Raw genomic sequence first — 27,152 nt, forward strand, 5'->3', positions numbered from 1 at the left:
GGACAGGTAAGAGGAGAGGTCGCACACAGAGAAGAGGGCAGACTGTCTGATTTATACTCCTGACCTGTCTTGTTTACACTGTCTTTAAAATTAAGAGCCTTTTCACAGCAAAATCTACATGATCCTAAGAACAACAACATAGCTAATCATACAAGAATCAAGAAAAACAGAAACTTCCATCAGTTATAGGGAAAAAAAAATTGGGGAAAAATTAAGGGGCTTCCCTGCAACCATTTCTACAAAAAGAGGCTTGTTTGAAAGAAGTTCCATTTTACTATAAGTAGTCACTGGAGTTTAATTTCATACAGGGACAAAAACCAGGAACAAAACAAAAAACCTTTGGCAAGATTACAACTCGAAACATTATAATGGAGAACATTAAGATGGGCAAACCACTTCACTGCTGAATGAGATATTCTAAAAACAGAATAAAATCGTAAAACTAGAGTACATCTCTGAACACAGAGCAGAATGGCGGACCACTGGCCTTGATTTATGAACGGCTTCCTCCTTCCCTGCCACTTAGCGCCACAAAGGTTTCTCAGAGCGAGTGACACCGCCACAGAGGCATGACACAGGACTGTCGGCACGCACATCTGTCCTCCCCAGCCCCTCCCCCGCCCCAGACGGGGAGCTGCTGCGTGGGACTATTCCCAGAGCCCGGCCCACGCAGGTGCCAGCAGACGCCGACCCTCACGTCAGGGTGCAGACGGGCAGTCCGCAGACGGCCCCAGGAGAAGACGGGCCTGCCGGGAGGCTGCGGCCCGGGCTCCTCCCAGCACACTGACCTTGGGCGCCTTCTCGGCTTTCAGCTTACGGACGACCTCCCCCTGCGCGGCCACCTCCTCGTACAGAGCTGTACCGTCCACGGCACTCGCCGGGGGGTGAGAAGCAGCGGCGCCCTGTCCCGTGACCGCAGGAGGGCTTCCGGGCTTATAGTCCTGGCCCGTCTTCTCCTTATAGGCAGCTTTCAAAGCCAGAAGCTGCTTCACAGCTGCATCTACTTCTTCCTTGGCTGCTTTCTTGGCCTTTAAGTCACGGACCACGTCCCCTTGAGCAGCCACCCTGCCGTACAGGACCGAGGCGTCCTCAGAGGCAGCAGCACCAGTCCTGGTCGAAGGCGGCACTGGTCTCTCCTTTTCTTTCGTCTGTGGAGGCAGAAGACCAGGAGTAAAATCATTCATTCATGTTAAATATCTTTCCACAAAATTCTATCAAACTGTTTTATGATGTATCAAGTTAAACAAAATTTTAAAACCAGAAACCAGGCTTCCACCTGTGCAAATTAAAAGCCCAAGTCCTGACAGTCCCACTGTAGATGGTTCCGACCTCACGCCCCTAATACACTCGCGCGCTTCCGCCTTCCCCAGCGCAGGCTGCTTCCCGTTTACTTAGCCCGTCAGCCAAACAAACCTAGAGGTTACTGCCTCGGCAATCCTACACCCTGGACTCGAGTCCCACCCTGTACCATCCCCCAGGCTCCTCCTCTGACCACTCACAGCACCCTGGTCCTGCCTGTACCCCGCCCTCCAAACCGCCTCCTTCACTGACGCCTCGTCTTCTGTAACTACCCGGCCACGCTGCAGGGAGCCCCAGTGCCGCGGAAACCCATGAGATGCCCTGGGACACTCTAACCATTGGAGGGTGGACAGAACAGGACGCCCAGCGTCTGTCAAACACCACGTGCGCTACAAGCTCAGGGCAAGTCAGCTGTAACGCGGGGTGGGCTGCAGCCCTGCCAATGACACCATGCCTTTGCAAGGTCGGACTTTTCACAGCTGCTGTGTTAAGAATCAAATATCATGGAAAGTCACTGGGAACAGGAAATGGTAGTGCCCAACCTGAGTGCAAGGTTGAAGGAAGAAAAAAAATTACTATTTTTCTTTCCATTTGTATATACAAATTTATAAAAGTGAAATAAAAGTAAAAATAAAATTAAAATATTCAACATTTAAGAACAAAATATTTTTTATTAATTTCAACTTCCTTTTTTTCCCACCTTACATGTGTTATTTTTTTCAAATAACCACTAGGTTACTAAGGTACATGTACGAACCTGGCTGTTCGCACTTAACTCCGTAACAAGGGGAACTGCGAGAAGCCGCAAGCAGCCCAGAGGAGCCGTGAAAGAATGACCGAGGGACCTCGGGGGCCAGGACCTGAAGGGGCGTGGGGACCCATGGACTATGCAGTCAACTCGGATTCTCCAGACAGGTCACCGCCTCTCAAGTCCACGTCCTGCGTGACGAGGACAGAGCTGCGTGCGCACCCGGCACGTCCTCCAGACCATGATGGCCACACAGGTTCCTGACTCAGGCTTGGAGACAGAGAGGAAGCATGACCTCCAAGGTGAAGGGCTAGAAAAGGGCAGCTAAGTCCTCCTGGCACCCACAGCACAGCGCGTCCTGTCCTCTCGTCCCACGCCTCACTGGCAGTCGGCAGCCCTTCCCGAGAGCGCTGGGGTTTGACGGAACAGCAGACAGGACGCCAGGAGACCACGCCACTCCCCTGGGCACGGCCCTTCTTCCTTCTCGTGGAAACTCGTAGCCAAGAACAGCTGGCCCTTGACACGCCCCTCCGCCGCCCGCCCCGCTCCTCGCGGGAAAGCAGGCACTGACTAGCGCTCTAAAAAGGGGAGAAAACCTCGCTAAAAATATTCTTTTACTCTAGTCTCTGACTTTTTCACATAAAACTAAATTTTACACACCTTTTTTTGCAAGGGATTGTAAATCTTACACGAAACGACAAAAGCAGGAGCTGTCTTCTTCAGTCTCCACAGTAAGAGAGACAACCGTTTGTAAACAAACAGAACGAAAACATAGACTCTAAACCCTGGGACAAGGAAGATCAATGATGAAAAATCAACAGTTACCTCGTTTTTCACTGTTTCTCCTTTGGTCTTCTCCTTTGACCCCGACGTGGGCATTTCCTTCGTATGGCCATCAGGGATGTATATCAAGACACACGGCGCGTCCCTGCAGCTATGGGGGCTGGAGAGAGAACGGAAGGCCAGACATGTGTATCTGAACCAGATGGTCCGAACAGCAGATAAAACCGGGTGCCTAAACTAATTCAGTGGCGCTGGTTAATGCCCTCCAAAGTGTGAATGACTAGGCCCTTCCTTATTCGAATCCAAGGTTCCTCGGAGCAGTCCGCAAATGACACACATGTTGTGTTCACTGCAGGCTTCCAAGCTATGGGCTTGCACAGGTGTGAGCATGCAAGCCCAGGACCAAAGTCCGCCGACGCCACCCGGCACCAGCAAGGGCGTGAGTGGGTGTTAATGGCCTCGCTCTGGACTGAAAGGCCATCTGTCCACACATCACACCCAACCTGCTTCTACGCAGAATAATTCCTAAGAGCCACTTATTGTATAAGACGTTCTCGTTTCTAAAGGGTATGGTAATCAGCACAATCCACTGCCTTAAGACTATTCACCAAATTTGGTGGTAAAAGCTAAAGTAAAAATAAGAAGAGAAAGAACGTAGTAACAATAGGATCTACACCTTTCTTCAATATTTTTTAATAATAGCTTTGAGATATAATTTATATACCCAAATTTCGCCCTTTGAAAGTACTTAATTTGATGATTACATAAAGTGTGCAACCATCACCACTATCTAACTTTGGGACATTTCTGTCACCCCAAGAGGCACTCTGAGGCCTCTGTCACTTCCCACCCTGGCAACCACTGAACTGCTTTACTTCTGTCTCTTCTGGGCACGTCACATAGATACGTGGGCTGCTCTGACTAGCTGCCTTTACTTAGCAGGTGTTTACAAGGTCCATGCACGTTGCAGCATAAATCAGTACTTTGTTCTTTTTATGGCTGAATAACATTCCCTCGTGTGGACGAACACTCTGTTCCTCCATTCCCCAGCGGAGGAACACTGGGCTTGTCTGCACCTGCTGGCTCCTATGAATAATGCTACTACGAGCCTTTGTGTACAAGTCTTTGTGTGAACACGTGGTATTATTTTTCTTAAGTGCATACTTAGGAGTGGAATTGCTGGGTAATATAATAACTTAGTGATTCAAACTTTTTGAAGAGCTGCCGTATATTTTCCAAAGTCAAACATTCCACTGGAATGTGTGAGGGTTCCCATTTCTCTACATCCTCAGCTCTTACTACAGTCTTGACCACAGATGTCCTAATGGTATGGAGCCCCACCCTGCGGTGACCTTGACTGCATCTCTAAGGACATCACGCAGCTGTGAGGGTGTGGACTGACCACCTGTAGGTCTGCCCTGGAGAAATTTATTCCTCATACTTGGACTACGTGAAGATGAATTATAAGATGGTTTGGTTTTAAAAATGAATCTGTTAATATAATACTGTTTCAAAGATATCACTTATTAGAGTCTGAAATAGTAGAGAGAGAGGAACAAATCAAACTGAATAGAGAATTGTCAGATACCGTATTTTAGTGGAAGTTCAATTTTTAAAGTATGATTTACTGTAAGAACTTGAAACATTTTCATGTAGTTGCTCAGTCCCATTCACTTACCTGATGGGCTCATAAGGTTGATCACATATGAAGAACCCTCTTCTCTGGAGCTGGATGATGTCTCCCTTTTTCAGATCCACAAGGCAGGGGTCCCCCAGCATTAGCTCTTCCTGCTGCAGAGATGACAGAAACGAAAATACACTTTCTCAAAACCGGAGCACTAAAAATAACTTTAAAGTGCAACAGTTTTTCTGGTAGCTGGAATGTTCCTATTTGAAACAAATATGTTAAAAACTTTACTACTTAAGTCCGTACAATAAAAAAGTGAAGTATTAAAATAAATAACAATTACATTTATTGTCATTTTTAAAGTTAACATTCATAAACTAGCCTCAGGAAACCTTAACACTAACTTGCTGGATGTCCCTGCAGATACGAGTGAGTGTCCCACCACAAGTACGAACCACACAGACCGAGAGGACATGCTAACAAAGCACATAAGCAGAAGGGCTCTGGAGCCAGGGTACCCAGGTTTGAATCCCAGCCCTACCACTTACTGTCTGTCCTCAGGCAAGTAACTGAATCTCACTGTGCCTCACTGCTATCATCTGTAAAACAGGAACATTACTCTTTTACATTTTTTCTTATTTTAATAAAATTCTAACAAATCTTATCTATTTTATTTGAGGAGCCAAGTTCTTAAAACTGATTTTTAAAATTCTAAAGAAAAGTTGACATAACAGGGAAAGATGAAGTACGGGTCCTTTCAGGTTACCTTACTGTTCTTGTTGACATACTGCTTGAAGTCCTCGTCCTTGCCGAGCACTGGCTTCGTGATCAGGTGATCGTAAGTGACGCAGACTGCTGGAATGGGAAGAGCTCGGGCCGTCTCAGCGAGCCACGTAATTTTAGTAGTCTTCTTGTAGTCTTTGTTCTCCAAATTCAATTTTGCATCAAGAGATACAATTTTTCCATTTGTGTCTCTAAGTGTAAGATTGAAAAGTGTTGTTAAAAAAACAAACCCTGCCCTGGCTGGTGTGGCTCAGTGGATTGTGTGCTGGCCTGCAAACCAAAGGGCTGCCAGTTCAATTCCCAGTCAGGGTACATGCCTGGGTTATTTATCTAAAAATAAATAAAATAAAAAATAAAAATAAACCCGAACTGCCATAACAATATCTGCAACAAATGGATAAGAAATTTTCTTTGCAAAAATTTCAAATCAAACATGTATTAACAGTTTTTAATATGTGCCAGGCAAATACTGGTTAAGAGATGAATAACATATAATCCCTGCCATAAAGAGACTAATAATCCACTGGACAACGGAGCCACAAACATCTGATGGAAGAACATGAATATACTTACAAACTTCAAAGTCACCTGCACTAAGCATTAGAAAATCTAAAATAATATATTTTAAAATATTTAGCAATTACTTAAAATCATATGCAATTACTGGACAATTAAGATATCAGTTTACATGAACTGATTTTGGTATAGAATGTTCCATTTATGTGATCTTAAAATTGAATTAAAGTGTAGCACACTATAATCACTGGGAAGTACATATTTTTCATTAAACAATTAATTTCAAAGCAGATTTTAGGATAGAAAATGTTAAAACATAAAAATTCCCAAAGAATCCCTCCACCAGGCAACTGTGTAATGAGAATTAGATGGTAAAAAGGGACCCAAAGCACTGGCACCATTTTTGCACAGATACATCTAGAAGAAGTAGTTTTCAGCATTGTAAGCTACAGCTATCCTGATGCCCTACTAGTAAACTGGAATACATATGGAAAAAGCATCACCATCCAGAGTTCGCAGTATTTATGCCTGAGCGGATTCACTAGTCAGCCCCATGAATATGTCTGAGCCCGGTAACTTTTAACAAGTGAATAAACATAAGATACTTTTCTTCCATATTTATTTGAAAACAAACCACACGTTCTTACTTGTGTATTTTGGTGATGTTGATGTTGCCCCAATTTATAAACGTCACCATCTCCCCCTCTGACAGCGTCTCTGCATCAGCGCCTTCAATGAAAACCTTGGGACCGTACCACACAGGCTTCAAGCCCACGTCGGGGTTCTGATGGATAAAAAAGGGAAGTGTTGGGTAAAACGACTTACTGAGCTCACTGTGGGAATGTCTGTGGTCTTCCACTGCCTGCCTCAACCAACAAAGGCCATCTGTGCTGGCAGGGTGCAGGCTCGGCCCGGTGACGCCAACGGAGTCAGACGAGGCGGCCTGCCCCGAGATTACTTCCAACCTACGTCATCCTGTTTTCAGAGCTACGACAGTAACACCTGTCACTCAGGGTCCCTCCAACAAGAATCTGCTTTGTTATCCTCAGCATCTCACTGTTGCAGCAACGGAGAAAATAAAGTCATTCCTGACCAGAGGCTGAAGATCACAGGAGGACAGACGCCACACCTTAGCAGGAAATTGTGGACCTCTTATATCTCAGAAGATAAATTTTAAAGACAGAAAGAACTGTATATGTACAGATAAATTTTCTGCCTTTTCTGTACATATTACATAAAGAAGATAAAGGGATCTGGAGAATAAAATGAACACTATACTTGTTAAATTTCAGTTTTTGTTTAGAAAATGGACACAGGTTCTCTGAAATCAAGTCTGACAGCACGTGTGTAACGAGCGTTCAGTAACTGGGCCAACGCGCCAGAGACCAGTCGGCAGGTTCCGACAGCTGGCATTGCGCTGGGCTCCGAGCAGGACACTGACAGGCCGCACACAGGCCCTAGGAGGGAATGGTGATGGTGACAATGCCACAGCTCAGACTGAGGAGTCCCAGTCACCACTGAGAGGGCTTTTCCTCATCGCTTCATTCTTGTTTAACAATGAGCACGGATTTCATGTGTGTCATCTGGCTGTAACAGTCACTTTAACAAATAAGCACCGTTATAAACTTTTCTTCTCACCACTGACATTTTAAAGCGTTTGGTGAAGGTCATGGTCAAGTTAACTGTGGTGGGGGATGATACATCAGGTCCCACTGTTCACCTAGCTGAACAAAGGGATGCAAGATAACGGCAAAGGCCGAGCAAATCTCTTCCCCTCTAATTTTTAGGGTTCCCCTGAAAATAACTCAAACCTCTAAATTTAAAAAACAGCTCATTCCATGCACAGAAAGGCAGTCACAGAAGGCTACCACTTAGCATACTGACAGCTCTCATGATGTGCATCGCCTGAGCGTACTCCAACTAAGAATTTACTAGAATAGATTTCTTCAGAAAGAAAGCCACAGATTATTTTCTCCAATTAGCACCAGATCCTGACCAATACCACAGGGCGGAAAACGAGGCCAAAGCCGCAGCTGGCCGCCAGAGCACACGCTCCCTGTTACCGTGCCCCCGCCACTAGGGAACAACGCTGCGAGGCTGCAGGGTGACCTTTGGGTGCTTGGCCACTTCTTTCCTCTCCTCCTGCGCTTCAGGGATGTGCACGGGGACCACCTCTTTCTTCAGCAGGGCGACATACCTTGGCGCCACTGGGTCAATGACCTGCAACAGAGGCACCCTCGTGTTAGAACGTCCAGAGAGTCTTTTAAATTTCATAAAAAAAATAAAGAACAGCACAGGAGTTCTAACTGGCTTTCTCTGTTACTGCATTTACTAATGTCTTCAGTTAGCTACCAGCCCTCCTCCAGCACTTTAACCGTCTTGTAAAAGAGAGAAACCCTGGTAAAGACGACCGCATGCAGGATGAGAGCCCCTGTCCAAGGTAAGTACCGCCAGGCGGAGAGAAACCAGGAAGTCCAAGTACAGTATGAGAGCATTTGAGAAAATAATTTTTAGCTTCGGGATTAGAGAGCTAAGGAAAAATCCTGTCGAGTTATATATTAATCCTACAGCTAAATATGCTACTCGGCTTTGTATTGTTGGAAAAGTCCATTTTTCAGGAATACAGGTATATGTTTTAGTATAATTTTCTATAATCAATTTCAGGCAACACATCACCATGAAAAGCAGACTAGCATTAGGTCACTATAATAAGGCAATTCTGTATTGGGACGACTGTATTCCCGATACACAGCAAGGGTCTGGTGCACACACGTCACCAATAAATGTTTGCAGGTTAACGGAATGTCTTGTCCTGCTCACTGGGCTCTAACCTCCTCCATCTCCCGTGAGCCGGGAGGGCCGGTCACAATGGCAATGTCTGGACACTAAGAAAAGCATATGGGGAAGAATGCAGGCGGAAGCAAACGTCTCTGAGCAAAGGAAGAGAAGTTGTTTTTCCCCATTAGAAGGATACGGGAAATAGCAATATGGCAAATTAAACCTGGTGGGTTTGTTTTGTTCTGGTTTTTGTTTTTTTTTTTTTTGGCCATTGTTTGGGGTTTTTTCTGTTTTTGTCTTTTGCTTACTTCGAGTGTATTTTTCAGCTTCTGAAAAAAAATGACGCTGTGGAAATTCCAAAAACACTCAGAGAAGAAACCACACTCAGAGGCTCACTCCTGAAAGTGTGAAAAGCGAGTTGCCTGAGCCTTGCCTGCCCCCTCCCTGCTCATCTTCATGCCCAGTCGGCAGTGGCCCACACTTACTGTCTCACCCTGCCCTCCCCGCGACTTACGGGTGGCCCTCACTATTTAAGGGCTCTTTCATGATCAAAGAGTTAATTCGTAGTTTAGCACTGAAGGCAGGAAGATACAACTACGTGCCTTACAGAGGCAAATCTGGACGACGCAGCCTGAGAATGCACTCCCCTGCCCTGCAGCCCCGCCGCCTCAGCTGCCGGAGGGAGAAGACGCTTCTCTCGCTGACCCGCTGTCACCAACCCCTTAGGGCAGGGCTGGCCCAGACTTCCGGGCCACTCAGGCCTACAGGGTTACAATTCTGTTGGTCTAAAGTGTGGAGATGGACCTTTAACAAGCATTCCACAGGATGGTTGGGCTCAGATGAGTTTGGGAAACTTTTGATTAAAAGATTTAACTGTGTTTTTCAGCCATAAAAGTGTACAATTCTAAAAATCTCTGGATTTGTGGTTTCCAAATTACTGCAAAGAGTCCTAAGGATTTCAAAGAGTTGCCCTGACAGACAGAAGGGAAAGGACAGGGTGCGGCCAAAGCAACCCTTCACCACCCTGCTCCCACAGCGGCCACACTGCTGTTCTCTGGGGTTTACGCAGCATCTCCGCCCTTAGGAAGACGTGCCTGACAAATGATGTGTGTTAGGGGCAGCAGCAAAGGGGTTGGGATGGAGCTGAAGAAAAAATGTTGTATTGTCCTACCCCTGAAATACTAACACAGTTGTCAATGAAAGCGGTATATAAAGGTTGATGGGAAGAAATGATAGCTCCTGAAATGAACACCTGGAAGCTGTGACTCTTCTGCCTTGACTGAGAAGTTTAAATCCTAACACTTACCTAAAACCAGGAGGAAAACCAGTGAGGTTAATGCAGGATGTCTCCGACTAGTATCAAGGCTGATTTTTTTAAACAATGAAACTACTTATATTTCGTTTAATCACGATACAAAAAAAATGATGTACTAGTTTCCTGGCAAGATGAAAAGTCAGCCTAAGAAAACAAGGAGCACAGTATTTTCAGAGAGATACTGAGATTATGGTCCCCCCAACTCACTGTGCCCGTCACCACCCCCCTTAACCACATATAGAACACCCTGTAAATAAAGCTCTTCCTCCAAAGCAGCACACAGAGCTCTAGCTAGGCTGGGGTTTATGCCCTTGCCTTTGAGCAGCGGCAGCTTAAAGAAATGCCCGGCTACTAGGAAGGCTTAGCTCTGCCCTGCACACGCACTTCACAAGGCCACGGGGTGAGATTCAGAGCCCTGACGCTTCCCTCGGATTTTATTTGCAGAGCCTGGAAGGAAAGACAGAACAAGCTACAAGATCACAAAGCAGCAACGACAGACTGACTGGGATGAGGACCCGGAAGAAGGCCACAGGGAGCAGGACCGTACAGAACACAGGAGCTGCCGTGAAGGCCGGCAGAGGAGTCACGAGGTGCTTGAACAGAATGCCTTCCTTTCCACCACCAACCAAAACTGTCAGTCGTGCTGGTTTTCTTTCCCAACTACAGTTGACATTCATATTCTTTTATATTAGATTCGGTGTACAGCACAGTGATCTGGCATTTCTGTAATTTACAAAGTGACCCCCCCACAAGTCTCCCACCCACCTGGCACCATGGGGTTACCACAGTACTATTCTCCCTACCTGCACTTCACGTCCTTGAGGACCGTGCTATGTTTTTACGGTGCTGCTGATGGATAAACAGAGCAGATGGAAAAACACTAACTCCCTTCACCCGTCCCACATCCCCACTAAGACGACTCGAGGCGGTCTGTTGTGCTGAGAAGGCACAGACCCCCAGTGGAATAGAACAGGAGAAGAGATAACAGCAGCATCAGAACTCTGGGAGCTGAAAACCTGGAAGCGCCCCCTCTCTGCCCCACCCACCAGGTAGTTCTACTTCCACAAAGGGGCGGAAGTTCAGTCTGTGAGGGGGAGGGGGCCGAGACCCCGGAGACCCCAGAAACAGCTGACGCAGGGCACTGAGTGACTCTCCGATGCTGAGGCAAAGGCACTCAGCGCTCGACCCCCCTCTGGCTCCAGAGCCCCGGCAGCCCGGCCTGCACACTTCTGGCCGGGGATGAAAAGAAAACTTCCTGGGAACACGGCCTCATCTCAGAAATGAGATGTAAAGTCACCGGCATGAAGATTCTTCAGCTAACTGGCCCAGCCAGGTCACACTGTGGTGAGGCCAGCAGCCAGGCCCGGCTCTTCCTCTTTGGGCCCCAATTGCCCTTGCAGCCCCGTGGTATACACGAGCAGACAACCAACGCAACCAGACCTCTGGAAGATGCCTTCACATCTAAGGAAAACCAAAATAAACAACCTGGAGGAAAGAAATGCTATAAGAAAATAAAAAATACTATTAATAAATATTATGAGCATGAAACAGGAAGAGAAAGTTATTTTTAAAATTCAGATAAAACAAATATTAAAAATACAGTAGCATAAATGACAAACTAAAAAGAAAAAAAAAAGGGTAGTTGAACAGATCTACCAGAAAACATACTCAACAAAGAGAGAGAATATAAAAATAGAGGCCCAGGGTCTGCTCAAGAAGAGTTTCTGAGAGAAGAAAACAGACAAAAAACAAACAAGAAAAAAAGAAAATTTCCCAGGAACTCAAGGAATGAGTTTATAGACTGGAAGCCACATGTCCTTCCAGTGAGTATGGATGAAAACAGACCCACACTACAGCATGTCACCGTGAAATTTCTAAGTAGAAGAATAGGTCATATGCAAGGTCTCAAAACTGTACCAGGGAGCTCCCAGAGGACGCAGTCCAGTAAAGCAAGAGGTAACAGACAGAAGGGAGATCCGCGAGCCAGACGGTCACCACAGGCCACAGCCAAGGGCCCTCCAGGACAGTGGCGAGGGTGGGCCTGGGAGGATAGCTGGGCTCTCAGGTGAAGTGGCCACCAGTCTAGGACAGGCCACAGCAGAAGGTGTCTCCAAGGGAAACTGAAAGGATCCCTGAGGCATGTGAATAGACCCTCTGGTAGGAAAGTTAAGACAATCCATGCAGAGCTCAAGATGGAATCAGAAAACTAAACCAAGAAAGAGGGGGGGGAGGGGGACACACCAAAACAACTAACCACAAGAAAACCAACAAGCTGTGAGAAGAAGTTAGAAGACCTCACCTTCCTTGTGGGAGGCAACGGATAGTGCCTAAAACTGAAAGGATCAGGAAGTGGCCACACACGTCACTTAGAGAAATGGGCAATAAATTCCAAGAGAATGATCTAGAAGAGCTGAAAGTGATTTATCCAGGGAGAGAAAAAGGAAGGGAAGGAGCCAGGGGAGTTCAGTGCTCATCCCGGCAGGCCTGCAGACCCCCATGACGGTGCTGAAGGAATTTCACGTCTCTGAACTAAGCACACACCTGTCACTTTACTGAAATCTAAAACCTTTAACTTGTGGATTAAGAAGTACACCAATGTTAACTTTGCCTGTAAGTGCTACTTGTATTTGTTATTAGTAACTGCAGCAACAAAATAAACCAATTAATAACTCCTGTATGTATGGAAAAACTTACTCAACGTACAGACAATAAAATAAATTCAAGACACATGCGAGACAAGCGACCACCACGCGAGACAAAGGCATCAGCGCAGTCAGGCAGCAGAAGGGAAGGAGCTTACAGGACACAATCACAGAAACCACGGTTTACAGCACAGCACATGAGTGTTTGCCTTATTATAGTGTCTAAGCACCTGCTTCCGCTTAGTGGTATTAACAACGTCCTTGGGCGTGCACTTAAGAAACACGTTTTCCAAAGCTAGGGTCAGTAAGGCACAGGGATCGCAGTTAAGGGACCTTTAATACAACTCAACAGATTACGTAACTGTAAACTCTGTTCTCTCGGCACGCAAGGGAACAGTGGCATGGAGTTAGCCAGATCTTCCCTTTGCCACTAAGAAACCAGAGGACGTTTTTTAAAACGAGGAATAGTGCATTTTCAAATGGGTTTGTAGAAGCAAGTCTTTTATAGAAATGTGATTGTGCTTCAAAGCCGTGTGACAGCTCAGGTCAGAACAGGTAATGTGCCAGAAGCGGTGTGCTAAGTAAGGCAAAGAAGAGCATTAAGTGATACCTTCTTACAGAGGGCTCGCAGCTTGAAAGCAGAAAAATGAAATGCAGAGTGTTCATAAAAGATTTAAGGAAACAACTGTGACTATTCCCCACAACTCCAAGTTTGCTGGTTGGAATCATCGTGACTCATCTGGCATAGTTAATAGACTTGATGCTCTTTGTATGTTTAAAAGAGGAAAACATTCCATTTTCCTGAACGTCTGCAAAATGGTAACATTCTTCACAAAATTTTCTCTACCGTGAGCACACTAAGGAAATCCACACGTAGGAGTTAGGCAGGGAAGAGAGGGTTGAGTCACATGTACCTTTTTGTTAAATGCCCAAAGTTTGTCCCATTCCATGTTCACAACTGAACGTGAGGAGCCCTAGAAAAACAACAATAAAATGAGTTAAAGGACAAAAAGTATTCATTAGGACATTTTCTTCAACTTAAGCTACGCATATTAGAAAACAGAAGCCCGATAATTACGTGAGAGCTTATTTCCGCTGGGGCAGAAACGTCGTGCCCATGAGCTCACGTGCTTGCCTGGCCCCCTAGCGCCGACGGTCGCCGCCTACACTGCCCGTGTCCAGCCCGAGCCCCGGGGTTCAGGACACTCTCAGCTTTCCATCATTGTAACAGCGCTAACACAGGCTTTGTAAACAGCCTCCTACCCTCACACTATGTAGGGCAGACAGGGAAAGAAGGAACAACAAATAATGGAGACAAAGGGACATTACGAGACACCTGAAAGCTGAAACAGAGAACCCAGAGAGGAAAGCATCACTCACCTGAGCAGCGATAAACTGCTTCAGTCCTTCCACTGTCATCCCTCTCCTCAGCACCCCACGGACCGTAGGGAACCTTGGGTCATCCCTGGGAAACGGGGACATTTGTAAGAACCAAGGGAATCTTTTTAACGTGTAGACACAGAGTCTACAATGCTTTAACAAAAAAGAGCAACTGTTGTTCAACAGTTGGCCTAAGAGCTGGCTGTGATAGTTGGGTAGATCACAGCACCAGAGCACACGTTCATGGACAAGGGAAACTGCTCACGAGTCAAAGGTGGCTCAGTAAAACACATGCACTACTGGAAACAGTAAAAACACACGTGAGGAAAGACACAGGGGTGACATCTTCAAACGCAGAAAACCCAGGCATTAAACCATTAGTTGCGTTTTATTTAACAAACATTCAAGGTCCCTAATTCGACATTTGACCATGAAACCAGATCTATGAAGGACCAGAGACACGCAAGTACTTTTCTATTAAATGAGAGATCTGCAGGGAGTGGCCCTCGTCCCTTTCATTCCCATGTGCCACAGCCCACAATGCACTGCCTGTTTGCAGCTTTGAAACAAATGGGAAGGGGACCGATTCCCTGGGACAAATAAAAACAAGGACCAGAAGGCTGGAGGCCCCCATTACACCTCCTCCCATCCGCCCTGCCCCCGCCCCTCCAAGCAGCTCAGAAGTCACTGGGACACCGTGCCCCAACTTCCTCAAGTCTGGGCAACGGGACACATACCATCCGTCCACCAGTCCTTCGTTCACGAACCAGGTGAGCTTTCTTTTGGACAGCACCGTGTTGTTGAGATTTAGCCGGCTGTACTCCCAGATATACGGCTTCCTTATGCCCAGAGCGTCAATGATCCAGTAGAACTGCTCGTCCCTGTCGTGGTACTCGGTCGTCCTCAGGGCATGCGTGACCCCTTCGACGCTGTCCACGATGGGGCAGGCAAAATCGTACGTTGGATAAACGCTGGAAAACACCGACACGGAGCATGTGCCCTCCCCGTCTAGGTGAGGCGTTATAAGTAGCAACACTCGCTGAAAACACAGTTCTTTGCTAGTTAGGAATCTCTGAAAGGCCAATGTGTGTTATGACTCATAATAATCAAAGTATATCGAAATATCACCAGACTCTGAGAACAATGACTCAGTTACCCGCGCAATACTCAAACAAAAAGACACATTTGCAATAGACCTCTGAGTATTCGCACAGCAAACTGAACAATCATATTTCTGTAATGACCAATGCACATCATGATGGGAAGCAATACACACAATAATTGAGGGAATTTAGCTTTTCAACAGCTTAATTAATCCCACACTCAAGTTCACTGAATTACTTTTGTAATCAACTGCATTCAAGCACAGACAAGCAAATTATTAACTAAAAAAAGTTCCGTTTTAGAATACTCCTAAAATAATTTCTGCCTAAAAAAATGTACAGAACACATAAGCAGTTTTAATTTAAATTTAAAAAATAAATTACTGCATTGTGACTTCTAATTTTTAAGATACAACTTCATTAAGAGGCTACTGCATTAGCCTTTGCAATTATTTGATGCTGAAAATGTGGATGCAAATACACTTTTCCAAATGTATTCAAAGTGTTTGGTTAGTAAAACAAGGAGGGGTCATTCTGTTAAAACTGAAGGACATATAAACACACACATGTAACCACACCAGCACCCCATGTTTATAGAAAGCACATTGGCTAGCCAGATAATCATTACATTTGCTAATATCTTCAGAAGTTATTTTTCAGTGCATGTATGTAGTAGATTTCTTCAGAGTATAAGAAAACATATTTTATGGTTACTTTATAAAGTGAATTAATGAAGGAGGGGCCACTTAAAGAAAACAAAAATCTATTAACCTGAAAACACACACAGGAAACCAATTGAAACTGGAAAAAGCACACGACACGTCCCTTTACTGTTCCTGTTTCTGCAGATGTTCAATCCTATCACACTTACGGATTAATTTATGCCTGGCAGAACCGGTTTATAACAAGACGACAGTGTCTTCATCTAAAGACACACGCCACAGCACATCTAATCCATATGTGCAAAGCAACTTCTGGAGATGCGCGCGACCGCAGAAATTACGTAACACAGCCGTGACCCACGGGCCGCGTGTGCCCGGTGCACGGACAGCGGAAGAGCACAGCGGCGGGCTGCCGAGCAGGACGGAGAGCACCCTTACTTGTATGCACTTCCGGTTCTCGGGTGCGGCTGAGCTTTGCAGCGGTACAGGGTGGGGTCCCTCATGCACCCGTTGTTGCTGCTCATGTCGATCTTCGCTCGCAAACAGCAGGCCTGGCCGAACTGGCTCCCTTTTTTCATTTCTTCCCACATTTGCAGATTCTTCTCAACAGCTATAAAATGATGATTAATTAGTTAATCCAGCGTATTACTAATTGCTGAATTTAAATTAAAGTCCTGTAATTAGACATAAATGTCCATGTTCTGCTTTTACATTATAAGCATGCTCCACTAGTTTAAGGTGCTGTAATAGCTCCAAGGCCCAGTATCCAGGGTAAATGCATGGGTGTTCAGGCCGAAGGCTCACAGAACACTTAGAAAACGCCCCTATAAATGCTTCAGCCGAAGTCTAGTCACTACATCCCACACGGGGTCCTGCTGATGGCTGAGAGAAGGTGGACAAGGCCTGAAGGTTTCTCTCACCCCAAGTCTCCCGTTTTCTACCATGGCCCACCGGGCCGACACCCTGCACCTGACCACCGTGCCTTTGTCGCCTCGTGCCGGGGGCAGACTGGGCCAGCCCGGCCATGGGGCCCACAGGTGTCAGCGCTGCAGCCCCTGCCCGTCTGGAGAGCATGGCTGAGGCTCAGACCCGAGCCCAGGGGCCCCCAAAGGACCCTGCCGCTTTCCAGTGGGAAGCAGGACACGCCTGGGTCTTAGCAGTGAGAGGCGATGGAAAGCAGGTGGCAGTGCAGGTTTAACCCCAGAAAAAAAATGCTGTTTGTCAAGGCTCTACGGTTCTACTACATAAGGACTTCAGACACCTGCCCCACATGGTTTATAAGAAGGACTTGTTAGACGGTGACTCTCGGGGGAAACGGCTGGGACAGGATGCACACGCTGCCTACTCTCAAAGGGTCAAGTCTAAAGTCCTGCGGGTAACTGAGAAATGTAGAAAAACTTAAAAAACAAAACACACAAAATAACTTCTATGACAATTTGATCTTACTCTACTTCCCAAATGTGACACTGAATATTTAAATATACAGCGGTTACTCTCTATATCGCGGTTCACTTACCGCGGCCTCACTGTGTTGCATTTTTAAAAATATTATATTTAATTATTTATCGCAGATTTTTCGCTATATCGTGGGATTTTGCGGTACTGTACATGTATGTTGTTAAAGTTACATAGGTTTAAGAGTGTAGAATATATTTAAGAATGTAAGTAGTGTTTATAGAAGTGTGGAAAAGGTTAATAAGGGAGTGGGAAAGGTTTATAAGTGAGTGGGAAGGGTTTATAAAGCCTTAAAATATATCTAAATACTAAAATAAATGTAAGGTTCCTACTTCGTGGATTTTCACCTATCGCGGGGGGATCTAGAACATAATACCAGCGATAAGTGAGGGAATACTGTAATACTGTGGAAGTTCTGGCAACATAATTATAAAACAAAAGTAACCCAATTCTGAAGCTTAGAGACAAGTAATGAATAAGAAAGATATACTTTTATGTCAAATGATATTTCAGAGACATAGGGTAATACCAAGTTTCAATATTACGTTCACATATATCCACATGCTGAAAGGAAGATTTAGGCAGGAATAACGTTATCATCAAACCTTTTAGAAAAACTAAGTATTCAAATGGAGAACAACGCAGAAATGATGCAGAAGGCGTCCCTCAAATGGAAGGAATGACATGCACAAGGCTGCACATAAGTGAGATGCTAAGGGCGCAGGCAGCTCACACACAGTTGTGATGCTAACGAAGTAATAAGGTACAGATGACAGAGAAAAAAAAAACGATTTCTAAATGAACATATAAATCACGTCTGCAAAAATACTTCAAACCAGCATCTTCCATAAAAAGGAAATCACGTTCTGCTAAAGGCACAGAACACAAGAACACCAGTTAAAACAGGAAACGCTGAGTTGCCTTACAGTTTGCTCTGTGCTTGGATTCTATCCTCTGCTCTCGCTCGGCCTTCATCTGCTCCGCAGGAGTATCGTCCACATAGGCCTTCCCTTCCTGAATGAGCTTCTCTGCGTATTTCATTATGGTTTCAAAGTGATCCGAGGTGTAAGTGAACTGATCGGGTTTGATATGCAGCATGGCAACGTCTTCCAGGATAACCTGCAGCGAGAACCCAAAATCACCCCCAGTCCACCCTCCGCACCCCCTTGTGTATTTACAGTCCTCGGCACTGCATTTGGGCAAATGTAGTAACACACCCTCAGCCTTAGGTAGCCGGGAGACGGTGGTGGAAGTTGTATATTCGATAAGAAAAGAAAAAGAGAGTCATTACAATATCCTCCCAATTTCCAGCCGGGAAAGCTGACCTCATGGAGCCTTCCACTGACGAGGGAAAGGATGGTTATTACTGGCCACGCTGATGATCATTCATCCGCCCTCTCCTTGAATATACTGCAGTGCTTCTGAATAAAGATGCTGTGAGAGGCTACGGAACCTGCACGCTTTCCAATACCTGGTGCGTGCCTGCTTCGGTCATAAACTTAAAACGATATGACAAAAAGGGGAACCTGCCTCTAGGTATAGTTCACTGAAGAAACGGAGACCTACAGCATTGGGTAAATTCTACAACAGTGGAGGGAGAAAAAATAAACTGACGTTTCTGGTGTGGGAGCTCAGTACCTCTCGGCTTAGGTCTCAGACCCAGGGAAAAAGCGTCCATGAGAACAAAATCTATGACAAGCGTTAGGTTCCCGCTGGATTCCCCTGCCAGGCAGGGATCAGGCCACGCGTGTGAAGTGGCGGCTCTGACACAGCGCCATCGCTGCCCGTTAGTTACCTTCTCAAAGTCTTCCTTTTCCTTCTCGGGGTTCGTGTCGTCGAACCTCATGATGAGCCTGCCCCGGAAGTTCACCTGGTAGTGCTGGTTCAGCAGCGCGGCCTTGGCGTGCCCGATGTGCAGGTAGCTGCAACAGACGCGGCGCCGGGGGCGCGTCAGCGCTGCGGCCGCAACTGTCCCCTTTGCGGGGGCAGGAGGACGGGATATTTCCTAACAGAAGGTGCTGGTGGGAAACCTGCCCCTGACAGGAAGACCACCCCCTTTATAGAATCAGCTGAAGAAATAATTCCATGTGTCAAACCTCACAAAGAGACAAGGCTACAAACATTACACCTTAAGGAGAATCTTTTTTTTTTTCCCAAAACTGTTTCAGGGCCACACGGCAGGGTGTCTTTACTAAGCTCTGAAGCTGCTGAGAACGGGCACCCACAGGTCACATGAGAGACGGCCTCTGTCACAGTGGTGACTAAACGAAAGCACATGGGAATCCAGAAGCCACCGGAAAGCTACTTCCGTGTCCTCTGAAGGAGGTACCAGCAGTGACCTCCTCACAGGGCTGTCGGGGTTAAATACGTTACACATGTGAAGGCCTGGTAGTGTTTGCACAGAATGGGTGTACACACATGCTCGCTAAGGACAAGAACGGGAAGGCAAGAGTTGAGACTTCTGGCCTTTTACACAAGACAGAAAAAAATGATTAAAAATCATTAAGGAACTCCTGAGCAACATAAGGAAATATCAAAAACATGAAAAACATGAACACTGATTTATATTCCAAATCCGAAAATGTATTCGGCCAACAGCATGGTCTGTGAAAGGGACATAATTTAGAACAAACGAGGAACTTGTTATTCCAAGAAGTGACAGAAAATATTAAACACCGGCAAACGTTCAAATGACACCGCGACACACAGCCACTGCAGAGAAGGCGGCTTTGACCAAAGCGCTGACGTCACCGTCCAGCAGGACAACTGTGCCCTCTCACCCCCGAGCAGGCAGGAGCACGAGGTGGGGCAGCGGGGACCCACGCGTGTGAGCGGATTAAGCCCCATCAGACAGGTGTCATGCATGGCCGATGCCACTCTGACAACGACCACTGAGTGGTGCGGCGCCTGCGCCCGAAATCCACTCCCCTGCCACTTTCTCCCGCCCACACGTTCCACTCTGCACGGGCGGGGGAGGACCCGCTGTGCAACACAAACCTGAGACCACGTTAAATTTGGGGACAAGATCATCTCACTTATCAAATGTGGTAGGAAACCTTCCCGATGGCCATGTCCCCGAGGCTACCTGCCCCACAGAGGCATTTATGGTACTGGCACGCCTGGAAGGGCTCCGTCTCAAAGCTTCTCTCGTGCGCTTCCAAGAGCCTGGCAGGTGCCCGCAGCCCTGGGGACGCCGGGCAGGGCGTGAGGCGGCCCCAGGCTGCGGACCGCCGGCCACCAGTCTTTCCCCCAATGAGCCACGAGACTATCTTTATTTCCTATGGACGCCAGGGGTGATGGGGAACACTGGGGAACAGTGTTAGTAATTTTCAGGACTCCCTTTATTTGGAAGAAAAATAACTTAAAATAATTCTACCATAACTTCTACTGCTAATTAAAAAATTGCTCAGGGTACAAGTATAAATCCTTATTAAATGACAGCCTAAAAATCTCAAAATGTAAATAAAACTCAAGTCTATTTACGTATTTTTTTAAAATTATAATTAAAATTCCATCTGGGGTAAAATACAGATGCTGCCTTTCCCATTGACTTAATAAACTAAAACTACAAATTTAATATACTAATTGTGAATAATTAAGGATTAATATATTTATAATTATAACTCCCACAACTAAAATCTTTTCTTTATTAACCTATTAAAAATATTTTATAAAGATTTTCCACTAAATATATTCAATTTTAATTTTAACATTGATTTTCTTACCCACTAGCCTCTGGAGGAAATCGGACTGTAACCTTTCCCATCTCGGCACCCGGAAGCTCAACAAATTTCCCAACATCTTGCTTTTTCTGAGGTGCCTGAAAATGAAAAGCAACAAAATAGTTACAGAGTTAAATGTTTAAGAATATATTCAACAACTACCCCCACGGAACCCACCAAAAGGCTCTGCAGAAGCCCAGCACTCACTGGTCAGTGGTTCAAAAACCAAAGAACAGATTTAGAAGGAAGGAAAGCTGGTATAGCTAAAAACGAATGAGATTTTAGTTGCCTGAAGTTTAGATTTTGTAAGGGCCACACACTAAATGATTATGCTCTTTTAACATATAATTATGTAGATTAAGGCTGTAAGCAGTTAAAGAGCAGCAAAGGGAAGCCGAGACTTTAGATTCATCCAAGAGGAGCCTTTTTTATACATGAAAACAAACAAACAAAAAACCTCTGACTAGGAAGAGTTTTCTTTTCAAATCTGGGGTCTCAGGTTTGAAAAGACGTCACCATTAGAAGAATTACAAACAAGACTTACCACTTTAGCTCTGGCCGCTGAAATATTCCACCGGCTACCTACTGACCGGAAGGCCTGCTGGGCTTCGAGAAAGCCAAACCAGCGCTTCACATGGACCGGAGCTTTGTTCTCTCTCAGGTGTTCCTGCCACGCCTCGTTTCCTAGGAGCAAACATCATTTCAAAACCAATGAATCACTCTGCAACTTAGAAAGCAAAGCTCCAGGCGTGGTCGATTTCAGTAAAGGAGGTGGCTTCAAGCTGTGCTTCTAGAGTGAGTGAAATCTGGGCGTACACTGATGTTTTCCAAAACTTAATGCACTTTACGGCACCCACAGAAGTTAATGAAGAGTAAGTTTTCAGCTCGCTCCCCTGAAAGGAACGCTGCACCCCGCCCCCAGCACTGCCACTCGCCCAGCCATAAGCTGCATTTCATAATCAAGGGAGAGCTTTAAGAAGGGTGCGAAAGAACAAAACGAAAATTAAGATCAAGCAGCAGCTCATTTCTTCAGAAGTCATGTCTAGAATAGGTACTGAAGGAAATTTATTTAACTTTAATATTACGAAGCTATATCCTTAAGACATTATCTCTTTCATGAATATTAAGTCAAACATCAAAATAGACAAAAATGTGAAATCTATAGACGAAAAGGTCTAACTAGAAAAGACTTCAATTTATGCTGGTAATTATTACAACAATTTAATTTGGAGAAAAGTTTAAGTCCAGAAAACATTTTAAAAATCCCACATAACCCAGATTTAAAGAATAATAAAACATTATGGCGTATTTCCTCCAGGTGTGTTTTTACACAAAATAAATTAACAAGATTCAAGTCTCCTTTGTACCTCTCCTTAGCTATTGCAAACTAGTCACAGGAGATGGGAAAAAAAGTGACCTTCCAGAGGGACAACTCCAGCTCATCCCCACACCTCCAATCACACCCCGACCGAGCAGTTAAGACCACAGTGCCTGGAGTGACATGATGGCTGAGCCAGGACAGGTCTACCATAAACAGGATGAGGGCTTCTTCAGCAGGAACAAAGCCCAGTCCAAAGGCAAGAGGGGACCTGAGGTATTGAGAGAGAGACATGACCTCCGGGGACAACAGGGGATACGGAACTCCTGCGACTGGTTGGGAATAAAATAGCTGGGAGGGTCACATCTTTGCAAGCAAGTCCTAAATGACTGCCAATAAACAGATAAACGGATGTTCGTTCACATACACAAAGCCTGTGTACTTCTTATCCAGCAAAACATTAATAATTAAAACAACATTTGTCTAGAAGAATTACTGATACCTTTCAGGGTGGCCCAAACGCATAAATCTGCTAAGCTCAAGGAGTTTCCAACTAAATAGGTTCTCAGAGACAGGCAGTGATTGAGCTCATTGATTGCAGAAGAAAACAAATTGCAGGAAGACAATTTTGTAGCACTAAACTCCAACCAGTGATCAATCTGTGAACACAAAAGAGAACAGAAAGGCATCCCAGGGTTTAGATTTAAATAAAAACAAACAACCTCAGTTAGAACCATGCCCTTCCTGTAACAACAATAGAATTTACCGTTACGTGGATTTAATTCTAATTGCCTGGGATCTAAAATGGCACTTATGTAAACACATTTTCTTGTTACTCTTCTGTGCTTTCTTTTTAAGCAGAGGCACTGAGGGCCACTTCCAGGGAAGAAAAAGAAAAAGACATGCAACCGGCAGCAGGAAGAGAAACCGACATGACGGAACCAGACAGCTGGCGCCTGGACGGAACAGAGTCATGCACTTGCAGAGCTGAAAAGTAACGCTTGGAAACTATTCTTTGTCTCTGAATTTTATAAGAATCAGGAAAGTGAGAGCTGTATACAAACAGCAAAACTGAAACACGGCATCCAAAGCGCAGGACTGATAGTTAACCTACTACTGCTGTAATTAATAAGGTCAACCCTTAGAAAGGAAAATGGGGTGACCCTGGACACACTTCTTAATCTTTAACTTTCTGAGGCCTGTTGCCTCATCTGTAAAGTAAGGGAATTGTGTAAGATGATCGATAGGGTCACATCCAGCTCTGAAATTCTAGGAAGAGGAAGATGCGTTCAATAACCCAACAGAGCGGCTGAAAGGGACTAGAAGTTCAAAGTTAGGATCTCAAGGGTTTTTTTTTTTGAAAATAAAAACAGGATGAGAATTCTTTAACTTGGTCCATAATGAACACTTAAAAAGAATAATAAAATGAAGTTCTCAAAAGAGCAAGGCATAAGTCAAAACAAATCACGCCCCCAGTAACGCTCACTCCATACCTCAGTATGTTCCATCAGGTTCGAGCCGTAGAGACCAGCGGTAGTTGCAACTCTAGCCAAGTAGCGAAGGATGGAATTGATGTCTGTGAATTCCACATTTCTAGAATATAAGCATAAAACAAAATATTACTGTGGCTCTAGCAAAACAGTAAAGGTCATGACACTTATGAAGAAATGTAAAAATAGAACTCTTCTATTTACCGTGTATTTTCTACTACAGCAAAAAAAGAAATGTAATTCGTTCTTTTTTTAAAAAAATATTTTTATTATTTTATTTTATTTACTTGTTTTTAGAGAGCGGGGAAAGGGGAAAGAGAGGGAGAGAAACATCGATGTGTGGTTGCCTCTCACACGCCACCAACTGGGGAACTGGCATGCAACCTAGTCATGTGCCCTGACTGGGAATCGAACCAGTGACACTTGGTTCACAGGCCGACGCTCACTCCACTGAGCCACAGCAGCCAGGGCTTTGTAATTTGTTCTTTGCTATTTCTATCAAACTCCAATTTATTCTGGAATGTTAAGCTAAATCCAACAATTGACTTCACATTATCTATATGATCTATTATCTTTCTCACTATTAATTTCTATACATCTATTCAGTGATAGTGGTGACATTATGAAAATATAATTGGAATATTGAGACTAACTAGTTTAAAACAGATCAAAGCAACAAAGCCAAGGACATACTGTCACAGAGAAGCTAGTTTTATCAATTTCCAGGTAAAGACTGAAAATCAAACCCCATCAAAATTGTTTTGTAAAAAACATTTTAAAAGCTATAAAAGCACATACTCAGATACATGAAGAATATTCTCCTTCCCTTCTTCAACAGAAATGCTGACGTTGTCCTTCACATGTTCTACCGCCAGCAAAGCACCTAAAAATAACATGAAAAGATTTCTCTTTATAAACTTGAATCATAAAACATACGGACCACTCAACAAGCCAATATTAAGTCTTACAAAAAATAAGCATTTTTCCCTGTGGTCTGTGAACAGAAAGTACTAGATTCTTCTGATCTTGGAGAAACAACAAATCAGAAAGCACTCACTGGCACAGTCCAACTTCTTTTCAAGATGCTCATCTTCCAGGTAGGGACTCGGAAATTAATCTTCTTCTCCCTCAGGAGAGGAGAAGTATGAGAACAGTGCCTCCCACAAAAGGTATCGTTACTAGTACTCAGGTGATGACTATGTGGTAGGCACTGTGCTGGACGCCTGGCAGGCAGTCATTACAGCTTTTAATCTTTGTAGCCTTATTAAGAGGTAAGCACCTTTATCTCCATTTTACAGGAGAGGAAACTGAGGCTTGGAGGGGTTCTAGCCTGAAGACCTTGACTAAATATGTGGCAGCCAGGATGTGAATGCAGGTCTAAGGCAATCCAGAATTAAACATCTAAAACGCAGTATAATTTGCTGCTGAACACACATTAAAAGTTTACTCCACTGATTCATGAATCCCTTATCCCCCCTTTCTTTAGGACACTGTGTGCGATGCCAAACAAGGGACTTGCCACGGTCCCTCGTGTACTAAGTGGAAGCCAGGAGTGGACACAGGTCTCTGGAGACCAACATCTTTGCTCTTAACCACATTGTCCAGCACTTCTCAGCCCCAGAAACAAACCCATTTCTTTTTAGAGTTCGTTGATCTCTGTGAGGTTAGCCCATACTTACTGGAACCAGTGCGCTTAACCATCAGTATTTTTTAAATGCTTAAAGTCGATAATAACTCCTGTTTTTTGTTACAATACACTAAGAATACCACCAAAGCTGACAATGTAATGCATATTCGTCAGCCCCACGTTGGATTGTATTTAAACATCTGGGCTCCCTGAACATTAGAAAAGTACCCATGTGTCTATACCATCTACACACGTTAACAAATACGAGAGCAATAAACTAAATGATCTCGTGTAACTTTTCCAAAGTAATAAAAAAAAAAAAAAAAGCGGAAACTCTAAGCTCTCTGTCCACAGGGACCTTGGCCACGTTGAAAATGCGACTCCAAGTTGAACTTGGGGCGGAACCGGGACACGCGGGCGTTTCCTACACTTCCAAAGCGAGCAGGAGAGCAGCCCCAGGAACCCGCAGTGCGCTCAGGGGTGCCGGCAGCGACCCCGACACCTTCCATTAAAGATCAACGCAACCTCGGCCGCCAGTTTCAATGCCACTGTCATCGCCCGCCGTGGCCCCTCTGAACCGAATGGGAAGTAAACAAAAGTCAAGGCAAGTGGGCTGAAGATCTTTTCTGAAAAGGAGGGAGGAAGAAAGGAATGATAGAGCCTTCAGGGGATCATTCTAAAAGAGGGGGAGGGAAGGGAATGGGGTTTTAAGTTTTAAGGTGTTATTTCTACGAGCAGCTCTCGGGCTCCAGGGAAAGCCATTTCGGAAAGGGTCCGCGGTCGCGGCTCACACGGCGGCCCCCTCCGCGCCCGAGAACACTGTTTTCAAGAGTCCGGGGGCAGAAGGCACGCGGCGCGGCGCCTACGCTGAGGAAGGTCAAGGGGAAGAGGCCAGCGTCTGTCCGTGACCATGCCCGCCGCTGCGCAAAGCCGGGGCGCGCGGCGACTCCCCGCCCCGCCCCCGCCACGGCTGATGCAACCCACGCGGGTCGGCGGCCTCGGCCCCTTACCCAGGGGAGGGTCTCCTGAATTCACGGTCAGACACAGCGCAGCCATCTCCACCTGCGGGGCCACCTGCTAGAGCGCCTGCCTGGCTGCCAGGACCACCTCGTCACCGCCGACAGCGAAAAGCCACAACGCGTGCGCTTGCCCGACGCCGCCGCAGCCTTCGCCCCGCCCCTCAGCCGTGGCCGTCGCGTCGGGCGCGCCCACTTACGTCATCGCCGCGCGCCGCCCGCGGCCGTCGACCCGCCCCTCGGCATCTAGGGACCGAGGGACGTACGTGGCTTTCCTCGTCGCCATGGGAAAGACGCTGAAGCGGACGGCCTTACGACACTTCGTAAAGCGAGGAAAGACCAAGTTCACGCGAAGCACCGAAGGAAACATGCAAATGGTGTCATGTGTGGTCGATGGGCGCTGCGTGTAGGTAAACAGGCCGAGGCCGGGAAGCGCACACCGAGCCAACAGCCTTGCTTACACGGGGGATGCGGGAAGCTTGTCTGGTCTCCTCCGTTTTTTGTTTTTTTGTTTTTTCCAAAAGGAGAATGTATTTCCAGGAGTTTTATCCCCACACTTGAAAATAATGGTTAAAAGGAAGGACTTTTTTGGACGGGATGAAAAAAGTGATGGGATTAAGAAGTACAGACTGGCAGTTACAAAATAGTCACGGGAATGTCAAGTACAGCACATAGGAATGTAGTCAGTAACCTTGTGATGCCCGCATGGTGCCAGGCGGGTACTGGGCGTGTCAGGGGGCTCACTTTGTGCGCTGCGGGCATGTTCCAAGGGCTGGTAGTCAAGCTCAGGGAGCCAAGGATTTACTGAAAAAATCATCTCAGCCTCACCCCCCCGCACACATTCTTTTAACCTCCTAAAATCACCCGTTTTTACTGGAGTGCCACTTA

The 27,152-nt window shown here is 45.7% G+C and overlaps 1 protein-coding gene across 1 annotated transcript in view; it reads right to left on the reverse strand.

The window, feature by feature from the left end:
• The window catches only part of EPRS1 (glutamyl-prolyl-tRNA synthetase 1), a 43,089-nt gene extending 16,654 nt beyond the window's left edge, over positions 1-26,435 (reverse strand). Inside the window, exons 1-19 of the mRNA XM_090263532.1 lie at positions 26,259-26,435; positions 24,420-24,504; positions 23,625-23,724; positions 22,634-22,790; positions 21,358-21,497; positions 20,817-20,911; positions 18,887-19,013; positions 18,018-18,210; positions 16,075-16,246; positions 14,609-14,842; positions 13,872-13,956; positions 13,406-13,465; positions 13,102-13,122; positions 7,866-7,976; positions 6,404-6,540; positions 5,224-5,431; positions 4,509-4,621; positions 2,873-2,990; positions 789-1,148 (exon numbers count right to left, since the gene is read on the reverse strand). Of these exons, the coding sequence (XP_090119658.1) occupies positions 789-1,148; positions 2,873-2,990; positions 4,509-4,621; positions 5,224-5,431; positions 6,404-6,540; positions 7,866-7,976; positions 13,102-13,122; positions 13,406-13,465; positions 13,872-13,956; positions 14,609-14,842; positions 16,075-16,246; positions 18,018-18,210; positions 18,887-19,013; positions 20,817-20,911; positions 21,358-21,497; positions 22,634-22,790; positions 23,625-23,724; positions 24,420-24,504; positions 26,259-26,304 (2,562 nt within the window). The 5' untranslated portion in view covers positions 26,305-26,435. The remainder of the gene's footprint in view (positions 1-788; positions 1,149-2,872; positions 2,991-4,508; positions 4,622-5,223; positions 5,432-6,403; positions 6,541-7,865; positions 7,977-13,101; positions 13,123-13,405; positions 13,466-13,871; positions 13,957-14,608; positions 14,843-16,074; positions 16,247-18,017; positions 18,211-18,886; positions 19,014-20,816; positions 20,912-21,357; positions 21,498-22,633; positions 22,791-23,624; positions 23,725-24,419; positions 24,505-26,258) is intronic.
• Between the last annotated feature and the right edge of the window lie 717 nt (positions 26,436-27,152).

The sequence above is a fragment of the Furipterus horrens genome, unplaced genomic scaffold (genome assembly GCF_987537825.1).
Source record: "Furipterus horrens unplaced genomic scaffold, mFurHor1.1.pri manual_scaffold_15, whole genome shotgun sequence".
Lineage (NCBI taxonomy): Eukaryota > Metazoa > Chordata > Mammalia > Chiroptera > Furipteridae > Furipterus > Furipterus horrens.